This window comes from Cucurbita pepo, chromosome LG05 (assembly GCF_002806865.2).
Source record: "Cucurbita pepo subsp. pepo cultivar mu-cu-16 chromosome LG05, ASM280686v2, whole genome shotgun sequence".
Taxonomy (NCBI): domain Eukaryota; kingdom Viridiplantae; phylum Streptophyta; class Magnoliopsida; order Cucurbitales; family Cucurbitaceae; genus Cucurbita; species Cucurbita pepo.
In genome coordinates, this window is record NC_036642.1 from 7,737,494 (window position 1) to 7,763,738 (window position 26,245).

Sequence of the window (26,245 nt, forward strand, 5' to 3'; positions counted from 1 at the left end):
ACACCAAAGCCAACGTTACAAATGTGTGCGTACTTTCATTTGTCACCTATCACGTTATAATTTCAGATAGAGCTAATCACATTGTAACTCGCTTAGACCTTAAATACAATCGCTAAACATTTAATATCTTGAAATTAAGCGGTTCTGAAAGCACTTCTAATAACTCGAAGAACTCTCTCGGCAACTTCTTCTCCAAATTGCAACGGCATCGTTTTGCTTAGATCCATTTCGATTGCTTTCTTCTTAATCATAAGATCTCTCTTCTCCAACAAATTNTTCACATATCGTGGTAAATCTCTCCAAACTTTGATACCAATTTTTAAGATCACATAACTCACATACTCAATTTAGATGAAGAATACGAAAAACAAGAGAGAACAAGTGCCCTTGTCACTCGTTAAAGTGCATGGTGTTCCATAACTAGAGAAAACATGATTCTTTAAGAATCGATAACAATCAGCATGCCACAACACGTCGTTACTTCCTAATGTATCGACGTTTCATATTTGACAATACACATCAAAGCCAACGTTACAAATGTGTGCGTACTTTCATTTGTCACCTATCACGTTATAATTTCAGATAGAGCTAATCACATTGTAACTCGCTTAGACCTTAAATACAATCGCTAAACATTTAATATCTCGAAATTAAGCGGTTCTGAAAGCACTTCTAATCACTCGAAGAACTCTCTCCGCAACTTCTTCTCCAAATTGCAACGGCATCGTTTTGCTTAGATCCATTTCAATTGCCTTCTTCTTAATCATAAGATCTCTCTTCTCCAACAAACTCCTTTCATTACCATCTTCAATCTCCCTTCCTCCATTACTACACAACTCCATCCATATCCTCAACACCTCCTTCGAGATCGGACCGATTTCCTCACGGATAATCTCTTCCACACGCCCCGACTCGCTCTCCTCGCACTTCACACTCACTAGAATTCCCGTCGACGAAACAACTTTTCGAAAGAAGAGTGACGACGAGAAGTACGGGCTTACTTCCGACACGGCATCGAGTCGGCGTCGATACTTCTCGAGCTCAGTCTCCTCGTAGAAAGTTGTGAGGTAGTCGGGACGGAGGACGATATCGACTCGAGGGATCAAATCGAGGAAGAAAATTAGAAAAGTAGGGCTGCATTGAACTAACTCGAATTGGAAATGAGGAATGTCGTTTGTGGTTTTCAGGTAGCCGGCGATGTTGGTTATGTTGAACGCGCCGCCGTGTGGTTGCTTTAAGTGTAACCAACTTGCAATCACGAAATCAATCTGAAATTCCGAGAAAGTTGGAACAATTTAATTAAAATTCTTTTTATAATTACAACCAAAATAAAGTTACCGGCGACGGTGGAAGGGCAGATCGGATGAGGAGAGTGCCCTGTGAAGTGCCGGTTTGGTTCTGATAATACTCTACATCTGACGGAACCGTCGACGGAAGTAGATGCTCTCCGACCCCATCATCGACGGCTTGGATTAAATCCACCATCAGATCTCTGTGCGCAGCCGTCAGATGCGGAAACTCCATCAGCTTCGACGCCGGCCGACCACTCCCCATCGCCGCGGACGGCAGCTCCGCCTTGATTACTTGCCGTGTTCTTCTTCTTCCTCCTCCGAAACGCAGTGGTGGAAGACAATAACAAGCTCTTGGGACCAGCGTCAAGGTTGTCAGAGCCATTTGTGGCCTNATTTAAATTTCTTTCATAGTCTACGGATCGATTAGATATAAAATTGATTGTTTATGCATCTGTTAAATACTTTTTGAATCCAAATTTATCATATCTCCAACGCTTAGCATGTTAGATACCACGGATTATTGAGTTATTACATTAATCAAAATCTCTAGCGATATGTAATTGTTTTGTTAAGCATTTAAACTAAAATTCTAATGTAAGTGTTTCTAACAAATCAAGAGTATGAGATAATTGTGAAAATTTTGTAGCAGCAGAACCAAATTCAAACTAACAAATTGGTAATGAGATTGTGTTCGTTNTTTATTTATTTATTTTATTTTTTATTCATAAAAAAAATATCTTTTAATCATTTTCATTTTTAAATTATTTATAAAAAGGAATGAAACACATTTATAATTATTTNTTCTTAACTTTTGTGTTAGATTAATTTCATATTGGGAAGTTGGTTGCATAGCCAGCTACCAACAGGAGCATCATTAAACATAGCAAGCCTTTCTGCCTACTTGAGGCCATCAACTGATGCTCCAAACTTCCTNTTTTTTTTTAGCATAGTTGTTAATATTAAATATTAAAAATACAAAATATATATACTAAAAATTTCATTTTAATCTATGGGTGAGTAGTTAAAACGTCCCATTATTAAATTATTTTAAAATTTATTACAAAATAAGCTTAAATACCTAAAATTTAAGTTAGAATTAATTTAAAATATTTTAATATTGACGTAAAAAAAGTAAAATAGTCAATAATTAATTATTTAATATTAACTAATGTAAAAATTATTTTTTAAATAATTTATTTACCCGAAGAAACCTAACTGAGCAGATATTTTCGTTATCCCTAATCCAATCCGAGCTATTCCATCTTCGACACAGGGATGAAAATAAGATGCCAAACATGGCGTTGATGGTTTATCCATCTGCAAAAGCTTTCAGTCTTCCGCCGCCGGTGGAATCCCGTTTCAGAGAATTAGTGATAAGGAACGCAGCGTCGAACATGGCGGAGAATGTGCCGATCCGGCCGGGATCGTCGTCGAAGCTGAAGGAGTTTCCGCATCTGTCGGCTTCTCACAGAGCTCTGATGACTGATCTCGTCGGCGCTGCTGAATCTCGACTCGAAGATCATCTTCTTCCTTGCACTCTTCCTCCTGATGTTGAATACTTCCAGAATCAGAACGGGACTTCGCAAGGCGCTCTTCTCATCAGATCTGGCTCGCCGGACTCTTCTGTATGTGTCTCTATGTCTCTGTCTCTTAAGAAATTTAGATAATCGAACTGTTTCGAGTGTACTCTGATCTGCTTCCAATTTTAGCGTTCCGGAATTGAGGATTTAAATTTTAAATTTCTTTCATAGTCTACGGATCGATTAGATATAAAATTGATTGTTTATGCATCTGTTAAATACTTTTTGAATCCAAATTTATCATATCTCCAACGCTTAGCATGTTAGATACCACGGATTATTGAGTTATTACATTAATCAAAATCTCTAGCGATATGTAATTGTTTTGTTAAGCATTTAAACTAAAATTCTAATGTAAGTGTTTCTAACAAATCAAGAGTATGAGATAATTGTGAAAATTTTGTAGCAGCAGAACCAAATTCAAACTAACAAATTGGTAATGAGATTGTGTTCGTTATTTAATCTATGTTTCTTAACTTTTGTGTTAGATTAATTTCATATTGGGAAGTTGGTTGCATAGCCAGCTACCAACAGGAGCATCATTAAACATAGCAAGCCTTTCTGCCTACTTGAGGCCATCAACTGATGCTCCAAACTTCCTCATAGAATTCATTCAAAGCTCTCCAACCTCCCTCATTCTCATTCTGGATCTACCTCCCAGAAAGGATCTGGTGCTCAATCCAGACTACCTTCAATTGTTCTATGAAGATACAGGATTAGACAAATACCGTAAAGCAATCGAAGAACTCCCTGAAGTACGACCATATGCCATGTCCTCTCTTTTCTTCCGCTCCTTAGTTTCCCCAACTTCCATAATTGTCCGTGTCGATACGGAATCGGGAGGACCCGAACGCATGGAGGAGATTATAGCAAACCATGTCGGTCCGGTTGCAAGAGATGTGATTCGGGTGTGGCTGGATGAATGTGCTTGCAAGGAGAGAGGGGTTGGAGAGATGGACAGAGGTAATATTGAGAAGAGGGATGAGTTGGTTAAGAAGAAAACCATTGATATAGACTTGGGTTCTAGTTTGCCAAGATTGTTTGGCCAGGAAATAGCAGATAGAGTAGTGGCAGCCATCCAACAAATCTTTGAAGCATGAAATGGTTTTGCTTTGCTTGTTGGTTGTAAATGTATAATGTATTATTTAGATCCTTAATGAAGTTAATTTCATTTATGATTTTAGCTTGGTTCTTATGATAAATATATCTAAGGTCTTATTTATTTCATAGATTTGTATCTACTATGTAAGTGGTCGATGTTTTTATGTATTTTTATGTATCATGTCGAAAGGGATGAAAAGGTTATTTGACTCTTTATATAGGATTGAATCAACGGAATCAAATACGATCCATATACATATGATAGTTTCAGCTAAGGAATGGAATCCAGTCACTGAATTTTGATTTTCGCATCTAAATGGTAGTTTTTATGTAATGATTGGTCAACAACATATTATTTCTAAACTTTGATAGGAGTTGTTTTTTTTTTTTTTGTTAATACGTCATTTTTTATGATTCTATTATTATGTTTGAAAATAAATTTATGAACGTTCTACGTGACAATGTTTAAAGTAAATTGTTTTAATGATTTTTTGCACACCATAATCATGACATGTAATAGTCGTCTTATTCTACAGAAGAAAAAAAAAAAAAAAGTAGGATAAACATGAATTCATGTTAATTGTTATATTTAAAAATTTTATTGGGAGTTTTCTAATAAAATTAAGATAATTTTTTAATTAGTTTATATTTTCCATGTATTTAACATAAATATTAAATTTAAAAATTGAATTAGAATATTTTCTTGATGGTATATCAATACGATAAATTTTCCATATTTTATTATATAATTATTTTATGTGATTCTAATTTTTCTCTTCACCGACTCCAAGAAGTCTGAAAACTTCATTTTAAGAAAATTAAGAAAACAATTAAAAAAAATTAATATGCACTAATATAATTAAGTAATTTAATGAATTTGACAAATTATAAATAAATTAAATTAGATATAAAGAAAACCGTAATTATTTATGCATAATATATGTTTACATAAAAATATTTATCAGCTTTCTATAATGTAATCCTTGATAATTTTTTAAAAAGGAATGTTATTATTATTTTTTATCCTAAAATAGTAAAATATAAATAATAAATAATAAATAAATACAATAAAAGTGCAAGATAATAAATTAAAATCTCAAAATTCAGTAACTTCCAACGAAACACAAATACCATAACAAATTCAGTTCATGAATTTACGGTGGCACACATTAAGTGCATAATATTAACTATTCTCTAAAATATTAATTATTTTAATTAAAATCCAATTTTATGGCAACTATTAATTATTTTAATTAAAATCCAATTTCATGGCAACTAATTTATGAAATTAGTTTTTTCTTATTTTAGGGACATTTTGTTACACTTCTAATTTTTTTTCAATTAAATAATGAATTCAACCAAAAATTTTGGATGGTTTAATTATTTATTCAAATTATTATTTTTAATAAAAATAAAATATTAATTCTTAAAATATCTCTTTATTTCTGACTCAAATAAGTTGATAATCCAACTAAAAATTATACTGGAGGTGGGTTGATCCAATTTTTTAAACATCTCAAACAGTGGGGTTCAAACTTTCAGTTATCCATTAGAATATAAAGAACGAATAAAACGATAGCTGGATGAAAGTGATCTCGACTCGTGATCGAGTAGGGGAGCGCGTNGAGGAATGTGGGTTTTGAAAATATAGAGAATGGAGGGTAAGTTATTTGTTGATGGTTACCAAATATAGAGAGTGTGGATGGATAAGGGGTTGAAATGGTTGTGTATAGGTCGTAGGCGTAAGAAGAGCGATGGAATTTGGGCGTGTCCAGAAGTCTTCTTACAAATGAGTGCAGCACGCGCAGGATCTTTGGTCGCTACTACAGCTCACTCTCCACCCACCTTCCAAACAACCTAAATTCTTCTTCCCCCTCTTCGATTCCTTCTTCTGCTACTCAATTATTCGCTACAAATTCTGAATGCCACCACATTTTGCGACCGCCTCAACCTCTTCAATCGCCGGATTGGGGTTCCATTCCTGCTGGGAAACCGTTTTCGTGCTTGANGAATGCCACCACATTTTGCGACCGCCTCAACCTCTTCAATCGTCGGATTGGGGTTCCATTCCTGCTGGGAAACCGTTTTCGTGCTTGATCTCTTCATCGGAATTCTATGTCTCTCAATTTTGCATCGTTTTTTGTTTCTGGGTCTTCAGGTTTGTTTTTCTGCTCCGCTTGGTGTTTTTCTTGGCTCTCGAGTTGCTGGAATTATCTNTGTCTCTCAATTTTGCATCGTTTTTTGTTTCTGGGTCTTCAGGTTTGTTTTTCTGCTCCGCTTGGTGTTTTTCTTGCCTCTCGAGTTGCTGGAATTATCTTTTTTTTGTTTTCAATTTTGTTGATCTTTCTGCTATGGATCATCACCTTTGTACATGTTGTGTAGGGTTTTGAACCTCTTGAATGTTTGTCTCTGAATGGTTCATGATTGTTCAATTGCTTTTGATTTTGTTTCTGGTTCTGCTAGTTTGATTTATCTTGGCATCTAATAGAAGCTTGGGTTTGTGATTTACTCATCGATTTCATCGTCATTTTACATCGTTTGTTTATCCCCCTTTTCTTAAATGGATGTTTACTCCGTATATATTCTGTCATGATTTCATATTTATACATTAACTACGATGAAAGTAAGATTTTCCCCTCTATACAATAATAGAATGCCTGTGACTTATGTTTTGATTGAATTTATTGAATTTCATAGGTGTCATTTTCTTAAATGCTGCATTATTCTGGAGATAAGAAGGAAGAAATGAAGATGAAGAACAAATACAGGAAATCAACTACTTTACGTTGCGATGCAGGGAGCATACGTTTGATATCTGTGGTAATAGGGAGTCTAATGGGGTGTATTCTTCTGCTACAATTATATTCTCCTATAAGCCGCAAGGATACGTTTATAGGTCAGGATATCCAACTTCGGACAAGTCATCGCCTGTACTTTCGTGAACTTGAAGAGGTGGAAGAGGAGAAGATTCAAATTCCCCCACCAAGGGGTAAGAGATCACCACGTGCAGCAAAGCGAAGACCGAAGAGAACAACCACACTGATTGATGAATTTCTTGATGAAGATTCACCACTTAGGCACAAATTCTTTCCTGATCGTAAAACTTCTGTTGATCCAACGATTACAGGAAACGATAGTATGTTCTATTATCCAGGGAGAGTTTGGCTGGATACTGAAGGGAATCCCATCCAAGCTCATGGAGGTGGCGTTTTATACGATGAAATATCTGAAACATACTATTGGTATGGAGAGTATAAAGATGGCCCCACCTACCATGCTCATAAAAAGGGAGCTGCACGGGTAAAATCATCTATACTCTGCCTTTCTGGACCTTCATTTTCTGTAATGTTAGTCTTATGCTTCCACTGGTAAAAAAATTCCGATCACATAAACTGTTAGCGTGCATCTATATGAATTTGTTTGGAAACAACACAGTTTGATTAGTGCCTCAGACTTTTTTCTTTCTTATCCATTATTAATAGTATTTTCTTCTTTAGTATAGAAACTTATAATGTCAATTATTGCTCCATGGTGCTTTTATCTGACTTTTATGTTCTTAATACGATGTATATCAGCTTGAGTGATTGTCATATGTTGAATTCCTTCTAGTTCACCACTTTTACCATACTCCAGTCTTGATAAGGTCCTACCCAACTTGTGAATCTTATTAGTTTTTGAGATGGTATGTAATGCTTGAGAGGTTACGTTAAGATCTTGGAGGATGACAGTGAGAAGAAATTTCAATGCGGAGGAAGTGAATGCACTTTGCTGTCTTTTGGAATTGATGGAGAGCATGTTGATTTTGAGATAGTAGGTTAAGATGGAATTTAGATAAAATAGGTTTTTTTTTGGTTAAATGTTTTGTTGAAGAATCAGTTGATGATCCTACTCGTCCTATAAGTCCCTATAAATGATTTGTGGAAGTCAAAGAGTCTAAAGAAAGGTGAATACCCTAATCTCGTTGGCTTTCGGAAAGCATAAATACAGCTGATAGACTTTATACAACACATCAAGAAGTTACCAGAAAATCAAGATCTTCAACCGACTTGGATAAATAAAGGGGAACTTTTACTAGAAAATGAATCTTGTCATGGGGCAAGAAAAGAAGATGAAATTGACATTATTTGTCTAAAATTCCTAGATCCTTCCCTTTCAAAATTGTTTAATTCCTTTCAAAGCTAAATTGACTGAAAAGAGGGCCAACGTGGCGTTAACCCAACTTCCCAACTCTCTTTCTAAGCCCATGGCCATTAGAGGACAAGACGTCTGTGGGTGATTAGAGTCAGAGAAACACCAGGAAAGATGCAACTTTTTTTTTTTTTTTTTTGAACCAGAAATGAAACTTATCATTGAAGAGATGAAAAGAGATTAATGCTCAAAGGATACAAACACCTAATGGTGTGAAGATAAACAAAGTTACAAAGGATTAAATCAGAAAAACCACCAAAGAGTTGGAAAGAGAACACCAAATAGAGGCTTTTAGATGAGCTGACTCAAATTGATCTAACCAAGAACAACGTCTATCTTAAAAAATCCTCTGATTTCATTACAACCAAAGTTCTGAAATCAAAACCTTTTCTGCATTGACCCAAAGCAAATGAGAGCCCAAGCGCAAAGAGAGGGACCCAAAAGAATCCGAAGAACATTGTTTTTGGCATGGGAACAGAAAACCCCCTGCAAATTAAAAATTATGAACAATTTGAACCAGCAAGCTTGAGAGAAAGTGCATTACAAAAAAATTTGGTTGAGAGATTCCCTTGTTTTGTGTCCCCATATCAGCCTACAAATATCCTCAGGCAGGGTTGCCTTTACAGCAGTTGGGTAATGAAAAGGAGATTTACTACAACAATTTACCAACTTTTCTAAGTACCAAATTCTGTTATCCGAAGACAAATGACATACACGAGAATGCAGTTCTTGTGTTCATTTCAATTTTTTTTTAATCCTGAAATGGTTTTGCCAACGTTTAGGGACTATTCCTTTCTCATCTGCATTCCAACNTTTGCCAACGTTTAGGGACTATTCCTTTCTCATCTGCATTCCAACAATCCCCCAACTGCTCTATGTCTGCTGATGACATTTTGAGTTGCTAAGTTTAGAAACTGGACATAACTTTCTTTATCTTCAAACGGTCTCTCCAGTCAAACACTGTCCTCACTCGAAGTTGACATACAGTCCAGACCTTGAGGAAACAAATCTAGATCAGGATCTCTAGTATTAAATTTCTCTGAAGGCACGTCAATGTTTGTCTCAAAGTACGCATATTTGGAGAAGATAACACCTGTTTCCTTTTGCATTCTAGCGATGAGGCCTACTCTTTCTTCCAGTATCAATTTTTTTGGAAGCAGTTTCAATTTTTGTCTTCTCCTTTAAGCCGTTTTACCTTGAGTTGCTGTCCCCATCTAATGTTTATTTCAACTGTAAATCTTATGATGAATGGGGAGGTCCAGTCCCTTAGAATCTCTTAGTCCATCTATATCAAAAATAGCTTGGAAAACCTTAGTGCCTGATGAAAAAGGCTATGTTCTGTTCTTAGGTACTGCATAATTTTAATATTTTTATATTCCTGAGATTCGCATTTACTTCTTTTGATTAAAGTGAAAAATGGGACTGTAGAGCCTGAATATATTTATGTGGCTGCATTAGCTTTGTCCATATTCCCATGTGAGCCCCTGAAATTGGCTTCTAGGTCTGTTTTGTTAACCCATGGATCTATGAATTTTCTGTTTCTGTCACTTTCATTTTATCAATATGATTTTTCTGTTTCTGTACTTTTCTTCTCATGCTGAAGTTTCAGTTGCAGCTTTGGCTTGGGACTAAGTTTAAGGTTGTTTCCCCTTGATTTTTCTTAGTTATGCACGCTAAGAATGGACACTAGGGACTAGTTAATGAACGAATGAAAAGAAAAATTCTTCAATATAATTTGCTTTTGTAGAATCAAAAATCTTAATATTGTAATAAATGAAAGACATTTCCCTTGCATTTCGATTGGGAGTTTATCTTTAATAGGGCTCTTCATGAAATTGTAAGCTTTGAGTTGAGTGATAGTGTCAATCATCTTTCAAGGGATTTCAGTTGCTTGTTTGGCTTCTCAAGTTCTATTTGTGTTGCATTATCTAGGAAAGGATTTTGCATCTTTTTGGTAGTCTAAACTGCATACATAATCAAATACTCTCTTGCAACTAGTTGACTCAATCATGATACTTATAGTTTGGCAAAACTGAGTTTCCTTTCAGTCTAATGGATGAGCCACTTGGGGAGTTGGAGTTTCCATAGATTTTTTTTGGATTTTGAAAATCTCGAACGTCATCAAGAGGTCTACTTTGGACGTTTCTCTTTTAGGTATGATTTATCTTTATATGCATAATAGTAGTACGGGAAGAGGATCAAAGTAGAAAAAGAAAATTTTTAGGGAGGGAAGAGAATAAATTAAAGGAGTATTAAAGAAGTGCATATGCGCATCAAAATTTATTTACAGTTGATAGAAAAATATTAAACAGAGTTTATCGAGATTTGAGGCTAAAGTTGGCACTTCCCATTAGGGATATGGTTAGCTTGATGATTCTAGGCTCAAGAACTCAGACACCCTTCTCTTTATGATTCTAGTGGGACGTCCATTTAAAATAGACACGAAGGTCCTATGACTATACATCGTTTAAGCCTTTCCTGGACGTTTTTCCTTGAAAGAAACAATCAAATCTTTAACAACTAAGCAAAGTCCTTTGATTGGGTTATAGAATCTTGTATGCTTTTAGTTCTTTCTTGGCGTAAAAACAAAGCCAAAAAAATGGTAACTTGTCAGTTTCCTTAACGATCTGCTGGCCTCCTTTGAATATCACCACCATCTACTAAATTCTCTTTGTCCAAACCAAACGCTTCTTTGGGTCCACCTCCCACCTCCTATACTGAAGTTGAAGAGTCTTTTAGGTTAACTCCATCTTGAATCTGTGTCCCCCAAGTTCTAGAGACCACAATTTGAGATGGAACCCGAGCTACTCGGTGTTTATCAACTTCACGCTAAGCTATTCAACTTTTGTGGTCATCAATATTGGTTGTTACTATCTTCATTCAACAGAACATGCTATGGAGTAGTTCCTTCGGGTCTTCTTTCAAGATTAAGGTGAAGATTTTGTAGAAATTTTCAGTCGAAGGTGTTTTTTTAGGGAAATGGCTCAAAAAGAACCCCTAGAGCTGTGCTAAAAAAGAACCATCAATTTTTTATTTGCTTTAAGATCGAGTATTCTTTAGTGCTGTGCTATTTTAGCTTTAATTTTACTACATTTTCCACTTTTGTTCTTGTGATAAAGGTTCACTGCTATGTTCTCTCTTCTTTGTCACTAGAATCATTTATTCTCAACGTGCGCAACAAATTAGCCTTCGAAACTTGACTAAAACATTTTGATGTTCTTATGATTAGGTCGACATTATAGGAGTTGGTTGCTACTCCTCCAAAGACTTGTGGACCTGGAAAAACGAAGGCATTGTTTTGACAGCGGAAGAAACAAATGAGACCCATGATCTTCACAAATCCAACGTACTCGAGAGGCCGAAAGTAATCTATAACTCAAAGACTGGAAAATACGTAATGTGGATGCATGTCGATGATGCGAACTATACGAAAGCTTCTGTGGGTATCGCCATCAGTGACTACCCGACCGGCCCATTCGATTATCTTTACAGCAAAAGACCCCATGGGTTTGACAGTAGAGATATGACAATCTTCAAAGATGATGATGGTACAGCCTATCTCGTTTACTCATCTGTAGACAATAGTGAACTTCATATAGGACCTCTCACCGAAGATTATCTCGATGTGACCAACGTTGCGAGAAGGATTCTCATCGGCCAGCATCGGGAAGCGCCAGCTTTGTTCAAACACCAGGGAACTTACTACATGATCACATCAGGGTGCACGGGATGGGCACCGAATGAGGCATTGACCCACGCAGCAGAGTCAATCATGGGTCCATGGGAGACGATGGAAAACCCGTGTATAGGAGGAAACAAGATGTTTCGACTAGCTACATTCTTTGCTCAGAGCACATTTGTTCTTCCCCTACCTTCATATCCCAGCTTGTTTATTTTCATGGCAGACCGATGGAATCCCGCCAACCTTAGAGACTCGAGGTACATTTGGTTGCCATTGATGGTCGGAGGACTTGTCGATGAACCACTCGACTACAATTTTGGGTTCCCTTTGTGGTCAAGAGTGTCTATATATTGGCATAGAAAGTGGAAGCTTCCTAAGGGCTGGAATCCGTTGAAATGACACGAATTGTTCTTTCGATCGACCCCGCTCAATGTACCATACAAAGAAAGGTCGTTGTTTGATTCTTTCAGTGTCCCATAGTTTTCCTTACCAAGTCAATAATGTTTAACTTAGTTCATATTATAGGCACAGAATTTTCAACCCATGAGTGAACTTATTATACCTTTTGATTAATAATCATTATATTAGGTTTTAAATTTCAATCTTCTCTTTCCCTTTTCAAATTCATATGATAGATAATATTCGCTCATACTTGAGATACATGTACCGATCNAACTTACTACATGATCACATCAGGGTGCACGGGATGGGCACCGAATGAGGCATTGACCCACGCAGCAGAGTCAATCATGGGTCCATGGGAGACGATGGAAAACCCGTGTATAGGAGGAAACAAGATGTTTCGACTAGCTACATTCTTTGCTCAGAGCACATTTGTTCTTCCCCTACCTTCATATCCCAGCTTGTTTATTTTCATGGCAGACCGATGGAATCCCGCCAACCTTAGAGACTCGAGGTACATTTGGTTGCCATTGATGGTCGGAGGACTTGTCGATGAACCACTCGACTACAATTTTGGGTTCCCTTTGTGGTCAAGAGTGTCTATATATTGGCATAGAAAGTGGAAGCTTCCTAAGGGCTGGAATCCGTTGAAATGACACGAATTGTTCTTTCGATCGACCCCGCTCAATGTACCATACAAAGAAAGGTCGTTGTTTGATTCTTTCAGTGTCCCCATAGTTTTCCTTACCAAGTCAATAATGTTTAACTTAGTTCATATTATAGGCACAGAATTTTCAACCCATGAGTGAACTTATTATACCTTTTGATTAATAATCATTATATTAGGTTTTAAATTTCAATCTTCTCTTTCCCTTTTCAAATTCATATGATAGATAATATTCGCTCATACTTGAGATACATGTACCGATCTTCCAAATAAATTTAACTCTCGTCACTTTTTATAATAGTCTAAGTCCACCACTAGCGGATATTGTTTGTTTTGGTTCGTTACGTATTGTCGTTAGCTTCACTGTTTTAAAACGTGTCAGCTAGAGAGAGGTTTTCACACCTTTATAAGGAATGTTTGGTTCCTCCCTCTAGTATGGCCGTTAGCTTCACTGTTTTAAAACGTGTCAGCTAGAGAGAGGTTTTCACACCTTTATAAGGAATGTTTGGTTCCTCCCTCTAGTATGGCCNTCTTCCAAATAAATTTAACTCTCGTCACTTTTTATAATAGTCGAAGTCCACCACTAGCGGATATTGTTTGTTTTGGTTCGTTACGTATTGCCGTTAGCTTCACTATTTTAAAACGTGTCAGCTAGAGAGAGGTTTTTACACCTTTATAAGGAATGTTTGGTTCCTCCCTCAAACGGATGTTGGATCTCATAATTCACGCCCTACGCCCTTGAGGACTCAGCGTTCTCACTAGCACACAACTCGATGTCTGGCTTTGTAAGGAATGTTTCATTCCCTGTGGGATCTCACAATATTTAGTTGTTATTGATCAAGTAGGTGGATCTCTCGTGTACATATACCTCGTATTCATAAATGCATGAAACAAGTTTAATATCAAACACGTCCTCTCGTAGCTTGGCTTGGACTTCGTTAGTTTGTTAATAACATTACTAAAAGATTTTAATATTACAAAGTAAATCTCAAATCTCAAATGGAAAGAAAAAACGGAGTAAAAAACCAAATGTTGAAATAGAGAGAGATCTTTTTCAATGTGAACTACTACTCTGGCGACTCTTCTCTCCGTCCACTGATTCAGGCGCCCACGCGGCGGCCCAAACCACCGCCTGCCCCTTCCAAGCCAAGAAAATTCCGGCATCGGCGTCCTCGCCGTCATCCAACACCGTCCACCCATCCCTATACCTCCTTAAAAGCGCTCGTACGTCGTCGTTTACATCCTCACTAAACGACACCGGTTTGAAACCGCCCTCATGCAAACGACGAGCCCAACGCGCAGCCGTCTCGCGCCTCTCAACACACTCCGCTGGCGCGCGTGCAAGCAAGTCCACGATGGCGCGTCCAGCGGCGCGTTCGAGCATCAACTTTTCATCACTTGTGGAAGGGAAACTTCCGTCTAAGGAATCAAAGTAAACCCTAAACCACCGTAAACATTCTTGAACGTCTTTGACAAAGTCAACGCCGTCGCTATCGAGATCTGCCTGCTCCTCCACCACAGTGATTATCCTCGGCCGCAAAGCTCCGAACAGTGAAATCAGAAAATCGCGGCGGTTGTCGACGGGCGTGACGGAGCGGAAGGCGCCGGCGCAGTTAATGGCAAGGGCTTCGTCGTCATTAACCCCTAACTCCGTGAAATTTAGCTGTGAAATATCGCCGGAGTAATATATTGCTTTGAATTTGAAGGGAACCCCCATAAGCCTCGCGAATTTCTCCATTCTTCTGCTAATTTCTCTCATCACCTTCTGCAAATCCATTAACAATACAATAAGAATTTATTTTATTTAATCTATATATTTCTTAACCATTTCTAAAAGTGGATAAATACTTTTTTTAAATTTATAAAATAAAAATAACTTCCTTATCCATACGACTTCATAACTTCACCAATACACACTATCCATCTCACCTGGTCTAGATTTTATTCAACTTTTGGAAAATCTAAATTTTGGTTCGTAAACTAAACCAGCTTAAAATAGAATTACAACTTAATCTTTATGAACAAAGTATAATTCTTTTTAAAAAATAATTAAAAAATAAGAACAACCAGACAACCCAACCTAAAAACTCAAATTACTTACCCCAATTTGTAAATGTTTGATANGTGCAGCAAAGCGAAGACCGAAGAGAACAACCACACTGATTGATGAATTTCTTGATGAAGATTCACCACTTAGGCACAAATTCTTTCCTGATCGTAAAACTTCTGTTGATCCAACGATTACAGGAAACGATAGTATGTTCTATTATCCAGGGAGAGTTTGGCTGGATACTGAAGGGAATCCCATCCAAGCTCATGGAGGTGGCGTTTTATACGATGAAATATCTGAAACATACTATTGGTATGGAGAGTATAAAGATGGCCCCACCTACCATGCTCATAAAAAGGGAGCTGCACGGGTAAAATCATCTATACTCTGCCTTTCTGGACCTTCATTTTCTGTAATGTTAGTCTTATGCTTCCACTGGTAAAAAAATTCCGATCACATAAACTGTTAGCGTGCATCTATATGAATTTGTTTGGAAACAACACAGTTTGATTAGTGCCTCAGACTTTTTTCTTTCTTATCCATTATTAATAGTATTTTCTTCTTTAGTATAGAAACTTATAATGTCAATTATTGCTCCATGGTGCTTTTATCTGACTTTTATGTTCTTAATACGATGTATATCAGCTTGAGTGATTGTCATATGTTGAATTCCTTCTAGTTCACCACTTTTACCATACTCCAGTCTTGATAAGGTCCTACCCAACTTGTGAATCTTATTAGTTTTTGAGATGGTATGTAATGCTTGAGAGGTTACGTTAAGATCTTGGAGGATGACAGTGAGAAGAAATTTCAATGCGGAGGAAGTGAATGCACTTTGCTGTCTTTTGGAATTGATGGAGAGCATGTTGATTTTGAGATAGTAGGTTAAGATGGAATTTAGATAAAATAGGTTTTTTTTTGGTTAAATGTTTTGTTGAAGAATCAGTTGATGATCCTACTCGTCCTATAAGTCCCTATAAATGATTTTTGGAAGTCAAAGAGTCTAAAGAAAGGTGAATACCCTAATCTCGTTGGCTTTCGGAAAGCATAAATACAGCTGATAGACTTTATACAACACATCAAGAAGTTACCAGAAAATCAAGATCTTCAACCGACTTGGATAAATAAAGGGGAACTTTTACTAGAAAATGAATCTTGTCATGGGGCAAGAAAAGAAGATGAAATTGACATTATTTGTCTAAAATTCCTAGATCCTTCCCTTTCAAAATTGTTTAATTCCTTTCAAAGCTAAATTGACTGAAAAGAGGGCCAACGTGGCGTTAACCCAACTTCCCAACTCTCTTTCTAAGCCCATGGCCATTAGAGGACAAGACGTCTGTGGGTGATTAGAGTCAGAGAAACACCAGGAAAGATGCAACTTTTTTTCTTTTTTTTTGAACCAGAAATGAAACTTTTCATTGAAGAGATGAAAAGAGATTAATGCTCAAAGGATACAAACACCTAATGGTGTGAAGATAAACAAAGTTACAAAGGATTAAATCAGAAAAACCACCAAAGAGTTGGAAAGAGAACACCAAATAGAGGCTTTTAGATGAGCTGACTCAAATTGATCTAACCAAGAACAACGTCTATCTTAAAAAATCCTCTGATTTCATTACAACCAAAGTTCTGAAATCAAAACCTTTTCTGCATTGACCCAAAGCAAATGAGAGCCCAAGCGCAAAGAGAGGGACCCAAAAGAATCCGAAGAACATTGTTTTTGGCATGGGAACAGAAAACCCCCTGCAAATTAAAAATTATGAACAATTTGAACCAGCAAGCTTGAGAGAAAGTGCATTACAAAAAAATTTGGTTGAGAGATTCCCTTGTTTTGTGTCCCCATATCAGCCTACAAATATCCTCAGGCAGGGTTGCCTTTACAGCAGTTGGGTAATGAAAAGGAGATTTACTACAACAATTTACCAACTTTTCTAAGTACCAAATTCTGTTATCCGAAGACAAATGACATACACGAGAATGCAGTTCTTGTGTTCATTTCAATTTTTTTTTAATCCTGAAATGGTTTTGCCAACGTTTAGGGACTATTCCTTTCTCATCTGCATTCCTGCAATCCCCCAACTGCTCTATGTCTGCTGATGACATTTTGAGTTGCTAAGTTTAGAAACTGGACATAACTTTCTTTATCTTCAAACGGTCTCTCCAGTCAAACACTGTCCTCACTCGAAGTTGACATACAGTCCAGACCTTGAGGAAACAAATCTAGATCAGGATCTCTAGTATTAAATTTCTCTGAAGGCACGTCAATGTTTGTCTCAAAGTACGCATATTTGGAGAAGATAACACCTGTTTCCTTTTGCATTCTAGCGATGAGGCCTACTCTTTCTTCCAGTATCAATTTTTTTGGAAGCAGTTTCAATTTTTGTCTTCTCCTTTAAGCCGTTTTACCTTGAGTTGCTGTCCCCATCTAATGTTTATTTCAACTGTAAATCTTATGATGAATGGGGAGGTCCAGTCCCTTAGAATCTCTTAGTCCATCTATATCAAAAATAGCTTGGAAAACCTTAGTGCCTGATGAAAAAGGCTATGTTCTGTTCTTAGGTACTGCATAATTTTAATATTTTTATATTCCTGAGATTCGCATTTACTTCTTTTGATTAAAGTGAAAAATGGGACTGTAGAGCCTGAATATATTTATGTGGCTGCATTAGCTTTGTCCATATTCCCATGTGAGCCCCTGAAATTGGCTTCTAGGTCTGTTTTGTTAACCCATGGATCTATGAATTTTCTGTTTCTGTCACTTTCATTTTATCAATATGATTTTTCTGTTTCTGTACTTTTCTTCTCATGCTGAAGTTTCAGTTGCAGCTTTGGCTTGGGACTAAGTTTAAGGTTGTTTCCCCTTGATTTTTCTTAGTTATGCACGCTAAGAATGGACACTAGGGACTAGTTAATGAACGAATGAAAAGAAAAATTCTTCAATATAATTTGCTTTTGTAGAATCAAAAATCTTAATATTGTAATAAATGAAAGACATTTCCCTTGCATTTCGATTGGGAGTTTATCTTTAATAGGGCTCTTCATGAAATTGTAAGCTTTGAGTTGAGTGATAGTGTCAATCATCTTTCAAGGGATTTCAGTTGCTTGTTTGGCTTCTCAAGTTCTATTTGTGTTGCATTATCTAGGAAAGGATTTTGCATCTTTTTGGTAGTCTAAACTGCATACATAATCAAATACTCTCTTGCAACTAGTTGACTCAATCATGATACTTATAGTTTGGCAAAACTGAGTTTCCTTTCAGTCTAATGGATGAGCCACTTGGGGAGTTGGAGTTTCCATAGATTTTTTTTGGATTTTGAAAATCTCGAACGTCATCAAGAGGTCTACTTTGGACGTTTCTCTTTTAGGTATGATTTATCTTTATATGCATAATAGTAGTACGGGAAGAGGATCAAAGTAGAAAAAGAAAATTTTTAGGGAGGGAAGAGAATAAATTAAAGGAGTATTAAAGAAGTGCATATGCGCATCAAAATTTATTTACAGTTGATAGAAAAATATTAAACAGAGTTTATCGAGATTTGAGGCTAAAGTTGGCACTTCCCATTAGGGATATGGTTAGCTTGATGATTCTAGGCTCAAGAACTCAGACACCCTTCTCTTTATGATTCTAGTGGGACGTCCATTTAAAATAGACACGAAGGTCCTATGACTATACATCGTTTAAGCCTTTCCTGGACGTTTTTCCTTGAAAGAAACAATCAAATCTTTAACAACTAAGCAAAGTCCTTTGATTGGGTTATAGAATCTTGTATGCTTTTAGTTCTTTCTTGGCGTAAAAACAAAGCCAAAAAAATGGTAACTTGTCAGTTTCCTTAACGATCTGCTGGCCTCCTTTGAATATCACCACCATCTACTAAATTCTCTTTGTCCAAACCAAACGCTTCTTTGGGTCCACCTCCCACCTCCTATACTGAAGTTGAAGAGTCTTTTAGGTTAACTCCATCTTGAATCTGTGTCCCCCAAGTTCTAGAGACCACAATTTGAGATGGAACCCGAGCTACTCGGTGTTTATCAACTTCACGCTAAGCTATTCAACTTTTGTGGTCATCAATATTGGTTGTTACTATCTTCATTCAACAGAACATGCTATGGAGTAGTTCCTTCGGGTCTTCTTTCAAGATTAAGGTGAAGATTTTGTAGAAATTTTCAGTCGAAGGTGTTTTTTTAGGGAAATGGCTCAAAAAGAACCCCTAGAGCTGTGCTAAAAAAGAACCATCAATTTTTTATTTGCTTTAAGATCGAGTATTCTTTAGTGCTGTGCTATTTTAGCTTTAATTTTACTACATTTTCCACTTTTGTTCTTGTGATAAAGGTTCACTGCTATGTTCTCTCTTCTTTGTCACTAGAATCATTTATTCTCAACGTGCGCAACAAATTAGCCTTCGAAACTTGACTAAAACATTTTGATGTTCTTATGATTAGGTCGACATTATAGGAGTTGGTTGCTACTCCTCCAAAGACTTGTGGACCTGGAAAAACGAAGGCATTGTTTTGACAGCGGAAGAAACAAATGAGACCCATGATCTTCACAAATCCAACGTACTCGAGAGGCCGAAAGTAATCTATAACTCAAAGACTGGAAAATACGTAATGTGGATGCATGTCGATGATGCGAACTATACGAAAGCTTCTGTGGGTATCGCCATCAGTGACTACCCGACCGGCCCATTCGATTATCTTTACAGCAAAAGACCCCATGGGTTTGACAGTAGAGATATGACAATCTTCAAAGATGATGATGGTACAGCCTATCTCGTTTACTCATCTGTAGACAATAGTGAACTTCATATAGGACCTCTCACCGAAGATTATCTCGATGTGACCAACGTTGCGAGAAGGATTCTCATCGGCCAGCATCGGGAAGCGCCAGCTTTGTTCAAACACCAGGGAACTTACTACATGATCACATCAGGGTGCACGGGATGGGCACCGAATGAGGCATTGACCCACGCAGCAGAGTCAATCATGGGTCCATGGGAGACGATGGAAAACCCGTGTATAGGAGGAAACAAGATGTTTCGACTAGCTACATTCTTTGCTCAGAGCACATTTGTTCTTCCCCTACCTTCATATCCCAGCTTGTTTATTTTCATGGCAGACCGATGGAATCCCGCCAACCTTAGAGACTCGAGGTACATTTGGTTGCCATTGATGGTCGGAGGACTTGTCGATGAACCACTCGACTACAATTTTGGGTTCCCTTTGTGGTCAAGAGTGTCTATATATTGGCATAGAAAGTGGAAGCTTCCTAAGGGCTGGAATCCGTTGAAATGACACGAATTGTTCTTTCGATCGACCCCGCTCAATGTACCATACAAAGAAAGGTCGTTGTTTGATTCTTTCAGTGTCCCATAGTTTTCCTTACCAAGTCAATAATGTTTAACTTAGTTCATATTATAGGCACAGAATTTTCAACCCATGAGTGAACTTATTATACCTTTTGATTAATAATCATTATATTAGGTTTTAAATTTCAATCTTCTCTTTCCCTTTTCAAATTCATATGATAGATAATATTCGCTCATACTTGAGATACATGTACCGATCTTCCAAATAAATTTAACTCTCGTCACTTTTTATAATAGTCGAAGTCCACCACTAGCGGATATTGTTTGTTTTGGTTCGTTACGTATTGCCGTTAGCTTCACTATTTTAAAACGTGTCAGCTAGAGAGAGGTTTTTACACCTTTATAAGGAATGTTTGGTTCCTCCCTCAAACGGATGTTGGATCTCATAATTCACGCCCTACGCCCTTGAGGACTCAGCGTTCTCACTAGCACACGACTCGATGTCTGGCTTTGTAAGGAATGTTTCATTCCCTGTGGGATCTCACAATATTTAGTTGTTATTAATCAAGTAGGTGGATCTCTCGTGTACATATACCTCGTATTCATAAATGCATGAAACAAGTTTAATATCAAACACGTCCTCTCGTAGCTTGGCTTGGACTTCGTTAGTTTGTTAATAACATTACTAAAAGATTTTAATATTACAAAGTAAATCTCAAATCTCAAATGGAAAGAAAAAACGGAGTAAAAAACCAAATGTTGAAATAGAGAGAGATCTTTTTCAATGTGAACTACTACTCTGGCGACTCTTCTCTCCGTCCACTGATTCAGGCGCCCACGCGGCGGCCCAAACCACCGCCTGCCCCTTCCAAGCCAAGAAAATTCCGGCATCGGCGTCCTCGCCGTCATCCAACACCGTCCACCCATCCCTATACCTCCTTAAAAGCGCTCGTACGTCGTCGTTTACATCCTCACTAAACGACACCGGTTTGAAACCGCCCTCATGCAAACGACGAGCCCAACGCGCAGCCGTCTCGCGCCTCTCAACACACTCCGCTGGCGCGCGTGCAAGCAAGTCCACGATGGCGCGTCCAGCGGCGCGTTCGAGCATCAACTTTTCATCACTTGTGGAAGGGAAACTTCCGTCTAAGGAATCAAAGTAAACCCTAAACCACCGTAAACATTCTTGAACGTCTTTGACAAAGTCAACGCCGTCGCTATCGAGATCTGCCGGCTCCTCCACCACAGTGATTATCCTCGGCCGCAAAGCTCCGAACAGTGAAATCAGAAAATCGCGGCGGTTGTCGACGGGCGTGACGGAGCGGAAGGCGCCGGCGCAGTTAATGGCAAGGGCTTCGTCGTCATTAACCCCTAACTCCGTGAAATTTAGCTGTGAAATATCGCCGGAGTAATATATTGCTTTGAATTTGAAGGGAACCCCCATAAGCCTCGCGAATTTCTCCATTCTTCTGCTAATTTCTCTCATCACCTTCTGCAAATCCATTAACAATACAATAAGAATTTATTTTATTTAATCTATATATTTCTTAACCATTTCTAAAAGTGGATAAATACTTTTTTTAAATTTATAAAATAAAAATAACTTCCTTATCCATACGACTTCATAACTTCACCAATACACACTATCCATCTCACCTGGTCTAGATTTTATTCAACTTTTGGAAAATCTAAATTTTGGTTCGTAAACTAAACCAGCTTAAAATAGGATTACAACTTAATCTTTATGAACAAAGTATAATTCTTTTTAAAAAATAATTAAAAAATAAGAACAACCAGACAACCCAACCTAAAAACTCAAATTACTTACCCCAATTTGTAAATGTTTGATATTTGAAAGTATAATTTAAATAAGAGCAAAAATAAGAACAACCCGACAAACCCAACCTAAAAACTCGAATTATTGATCCTGATTTGTAAATGATATTTGAAAGTATAATTTTTTTTAAATAATTAAAAAATAAGAACAATAACTTAAAAACTCAAATGACTCATCTTGATTTGTATTTGAAAGTATTACTAATCTTGATTTGTAAATGTTTGATAATTGAAAGTATAATTTTTTTTAAATAATTAAAAAATATGAACAACTCAACTAACTCAACCTAAAAATTCTAATTACTACTGAACGTCATTTGTAAATGTTTGATATTTGAAATTATATATTTTTTTAAATAATTAAAAAATAAGAACAACGGGACAACCCAACCTATAAAGTTGAATTATTGACCCAACAATTAACTTGAAATTTTCAACTAAACTTGTATACACCTTATTATGAATGAGGACTCTATACACCTTATTATGAATGAGGACTCTCCTGAGTGTCCACTTTAAGCATAAGATTTGAGCTTTTGGTTTCTGAAAATGACTCGTACCGATGTAGATGTATTCCTTACTTATAAACTCAGGATCATTATGTTAATTAGCTAATGAGGATAAATTTCAAACCTTATCCGATCTGGCTGCGACTAGTGTCGTGAGCCTAAGGTGTGGAGTTTCGTCTGATCGAGATGCTAGAGCTTCAAGGAAAGTCGGCCATTGAGTACAAAAGGAGTTACTAATATCAATGATATGCAACTTCTTTTCTCCTTCAAAAGCCTCCATGATAACCCCATTTGAAGCAACATGACCAAACGTCATCCATGGACTCACCTCTTGAAACTTCAACACCATTCTTCTCATCGACGCGAAACAAGACCGTTTCTCCGACACCATTGCCAAGGTCCGATAGCACCGTTCACCAGAGTTCGTAACATGACTAAACATAGCTCGAAGAAAGTAAAAAGCCAATTTTTGATCAATGTCGCCATAGGGCGAACCAAGCTCGTTAAGCATCCACATGAGTTGTTGGATTCGAGAAGCGTTGTTATCAACAATGGCAATGGCAATTTGGACGATCAACGTAGAAGCCCAACCATTAGAGAATTCCAAGTTCACGTCTAAAGGGGCGAACCATCGATCAGTCGAATTGACAGTACCTAATAAAAATACGAATAAACAAACGGTATGATATCGTCTATTTTAAACATCTTTTCTTAAATGGTCTCCTACCAATAAAAAAGTATTCCTTACTTATATACTCGTGATCTCGATGGACATGGTCGTTATCAAGACGATGGTTGGAAGAAGAGGAGGCAGAGAAATGTTGTTGATCCACCATGAAGGAGCTGGTGAAGCATTGTTCAGGAGGTGGTGGGTTAAGGAAGCAATGATTTTGAAGATCAACAGAATTCTTGGAGCTGGTGCTTGAGTTGTAAGATTGATCAGAAGGTTGAAGGTTGGAGACAAGCCTGAACAAGGTATCCATTAATAAGAACACTTGAAGAACAGGAGAAAAAAAAAAAGGGAAATTTTGTGGGTTTGATTTGAAAAGGCATGAAATTGGGGAAGAGGAAGTGGAAAAATTGGTGGGTCTGACAAAAGATGATGAAAGTGAAGAAGAAAAGGGTTAGGAAATGTCGAGATCATTTCATAAGTTGGTGCCTTTTGCTTACCTTTCCACTGTTCATCCACTCTTTCTCTCTCTACATTTCTTTATCCAACTATATATTATATTCAACGTAACCATTATACAATATAGTTTTCTTTTAATAATTATCTTATAGAAACTAAGGTTCTATATTCAAAATGTGACTTCTTTAATCATAATATATTATTTTGATTATGCTAAAAGTATGCCAAATGGAGGTTTTGAGGGAGGAGAGAGAAAGGGATATGGTAGAAGTAAAGCTGCCGGCCTGCCTATTATCATCATTTATCTCCGTATCTAAATTTTATTGGATCAAATTGAAATATTTAAATATTTTTCAGATTCAATCTAATTGTTCGGGTTAAAATTACTCTTATCGAATAATGAATCCAACTCAACCTAATATTAATTTTTTGAGTTAGGTTGGTTCGAATTTAAACATTTCTTTTAGATTCAGTCTAATTGTTTGGGGTGAACCAACAATATATATATATATATATATATATATTTTTTGAATTTGGTTGGTTTGGTTTTTGTTTTTAATAAAAATAAAATAATGCTTCCCAAAAGGCCCGGTAGCAATAGAGAGAGTATATTTTTTTTTTTAATGATAAATTCACAATCATTTCATAAATGAGCGAACGTGACATTTTCAATCCAACACCTACCCTCAAACAAAGTATGCCTCCCCTAATCAATGCTCGACTCCTTTTTCTTTTGCAGTAGTCTTAGTCATTTTTAACAATGCATTTGACCTTTTCTTTTGGATTCCTTTGTTCGGCATTTGAGAATTCTATTGACATGACTAAGTTTAGAGCATGACTTTGATACTATGTTAGATGAACACGACTCTCCACAATGGTATGATATTGTCCATTTGAGCATAAACTCTCCTGACTTTACAACTAAATCTCAATATATATATATATATATATATTTGTTTAAGAGAATTTAGGAAGGAACTAAATCTATAAAATTTTCAATAGTGGACGAAATTGATTTGGATTGAATTGAGGGAGTTTTTGGAATCATGGGTTGTTTGAACAATAGAGTTGGTGTGATTGGTTTGGTTTTTGTTTCTTATTTTGTTTGTGGTAAACAAAGAAAGGTTGACAACAACGTTATTGTTTGATAGTACAAAAATAAATGTGTAGGCTTTTGAGGGAGCTTTCTGCTGAAACTTACAAAACCAAAAAAAAAATGAATCTTTCAAAGGTGGGTTTTTCGTTATCATTATGTCTCAAACCCAACTTGGCTCTTATTTGTCTCAATCCTCTTGTCCTCAACCCACTCCTTATAATCTTACATTTTTACATTTTAAAAAAAAAATATATATATATATATATATATNTCAACCCACTCCTTATAATCTTACATTTTTACATTTTAAAAATATATATATATTTATTTATTTATATTACGGAACAAAACAGAATAAAACGTGTTTGGTGTCGCAATCACACTTGTTTAACAACATGACTTGACGATTGTGTGGTGCTTGTTCTAACCTACTAAACAAGTCAGGCGTACAAAAGATCGAACTTTGCGGACATTCTCGATGTAGTCTTTAGTCTAGAATCACGTTTAGAGAGAGAATGTTTTTTTTTTTTTTAAACAATTTGAAAGAAAGTGTCGTAGATGTGAATTGCATGGAAGACACTTCGACAAAAGAGCTTACAATACTAAGGTGAAGAAGTTTGATATCTAATTGGTCTCTCTTAGAGTACATTTTAGGGTATTTTATGTTTTGTAGGAGTAGATATAATTTTGTCGAAATGTCTCACACACATAAATTATAATAATAAAATAATACAACATGAAAATAGATAAAAGAGTTCACTATGACATGGACATGCAATCATAGATTTGATTACTTCACTCCTTCCTTCCCTCGTCTAATGGGGAGTTTTCTTATCTCCCGATACATCGAATGCAGAATCCTTAATAGGTGAGGATCACCATTTCTGTAGATACTGAAGTCTCGTCCAAGATTCATAAGGAATCTTAAGAGCCCACTTGAAGAACTAATCTTGGAAGAAAATCTTTATTCAATTCATATAATCTTTCAGAAGCTAGCATCGCTAGTTGACTCCTCTTCGTCGACAACTAGCCAGCAGTTGTCGGACGGGACTTCCTTGCCTTCTACCTACCCGCCTTGTCTTATCTCACCCTTCAAAACTCTACACAAACCCTCGTAACTTAAATCACGCCCTAGACAAACATGACTGTGACACTAAACTTCAAGTAATCTAATGTCGAGTGGCCTCCTAAATTTTTTAAAGAAGCATGTGAGCGAATCCAAAACATATTATAAAACTCGTATGAGTTATCCAACATAGGGAATTTTTCATGTGGAAAACCTTCGTAACAACTATTTTGGAGTCTTCCTCTTAAGGGAATAGAAACGGATGAGGCCTGCAAAAAGAATTTTAATTTAAATCCACACAACCGGATAAACCGGTCAAACTCTTTTTAATTTTATTAATT

At 36.7% G+C, this 26,245-nt stretch overlaps 4 protein-coding genes across 5 annotated transcripts; 2 read left to right on the forward strand and 2 right to left on the reverse strand.

Annotated features, from left to right (window-relative positions):
* Positions 1-387: 387 nt before the first annotated feature.
* On the reverse strand, positions 388-1,677 carry LOC111796165 (red chlorophyll catabolite reductase-like). Its single transcript, XM_023678888.1, has 2 exons — positions 1,339-1,677; positions 388-1,268 (listed from the first exon to the last, which is right to left on the reverse strand). Exons 1-2 carry the CDS (start codon positions 1,672-1,674, stop codon positions 651-653), a joined length of 954 nt encoding a protein of 317 aa, XP_023534656.1. The 5' UTR covers positions 1,675-1,677; the 3' UTR covers positions 388-650.
* Positions 1,678-2,526: 849 nt separating this feature from the next.
* On the forward strand, positions 2,527-4,074 carry LOC111796166 (red chlorophyll catabolite reductase-like). The gene is made up of 2 exons (XM_023678889.1): positions 2,527-2,917; positions 3,361-4,074. The coding sequence occupies exons 1-2, from the start codon at positions 2,579-2,581 to the stop codon at positions 3,970-3,972; spliced, it is 951 nt and encodes a 316-aa protein (XP_023534657.1). The 5' UTR covers positions 2,527-2,578; the 3' UTR covers positions 3,973-4,074.
* A 1,920-nt stretch (positions 4,075-5,994) lies between these two features.
* Positions 5,995-13,105, forward strand: LOC111796164. Of its 2 annotated transcripts, XM_023678886.1 has the most exons (4): positions 5,995-6,131; positions 6,671-7,273; positions 11,391-11,867; positions 12,527-13,105. In XM_023678886.1, exons 2-4 carry the CDS (start codon positions 6,686-6,688, stop codon positions 12,899-12,901), a joined length of 1,440 nt encoding a protein of 479 aa, XP_023534654.1. In that variant the 5' UTR covers positions 5,995-6,131; positions 6,671-6,685; the 3' UTR covers positions 12,902-13,105. The 2 variants fall into 2 exon arrangements, with proteins under 2 accessions (XP_023534654.1, XP_023534655.1); XM_023678887.1 differs by lacking the exon at positions 12,527-13,105 and having other exon boundaries at positions 11,391-12,445.
* Positions 13,106-13,830: 725 nt separating this feature from the next.
* Positions 13,831-23,664, reverse strand: LOC111795097 (protein SHORT-ROOT-like). Its single transcript, XM_023677342.1, has 4 exons — positions 23,362-23,664; positions 22,738-23,267; positions 21,056-21,760; positions 13,831-14,692 (listed from the first exon to the last, which is right to left on the reverse strand). The coding sequence occupies exons 1-4, from the start codon at positions 23,594-23,596 to the stop codon at positions 13,967-13,969; spliced, it is 2,196 nt and encodes a 731-aa protein (XP_023533110.1). The 5' UTR covers positions 23,597-23,664; the 3' UTR covers positions 13,831-13,966.
* Positions 23,665-26,245: the final 2,581 nt, after the last annotated feature.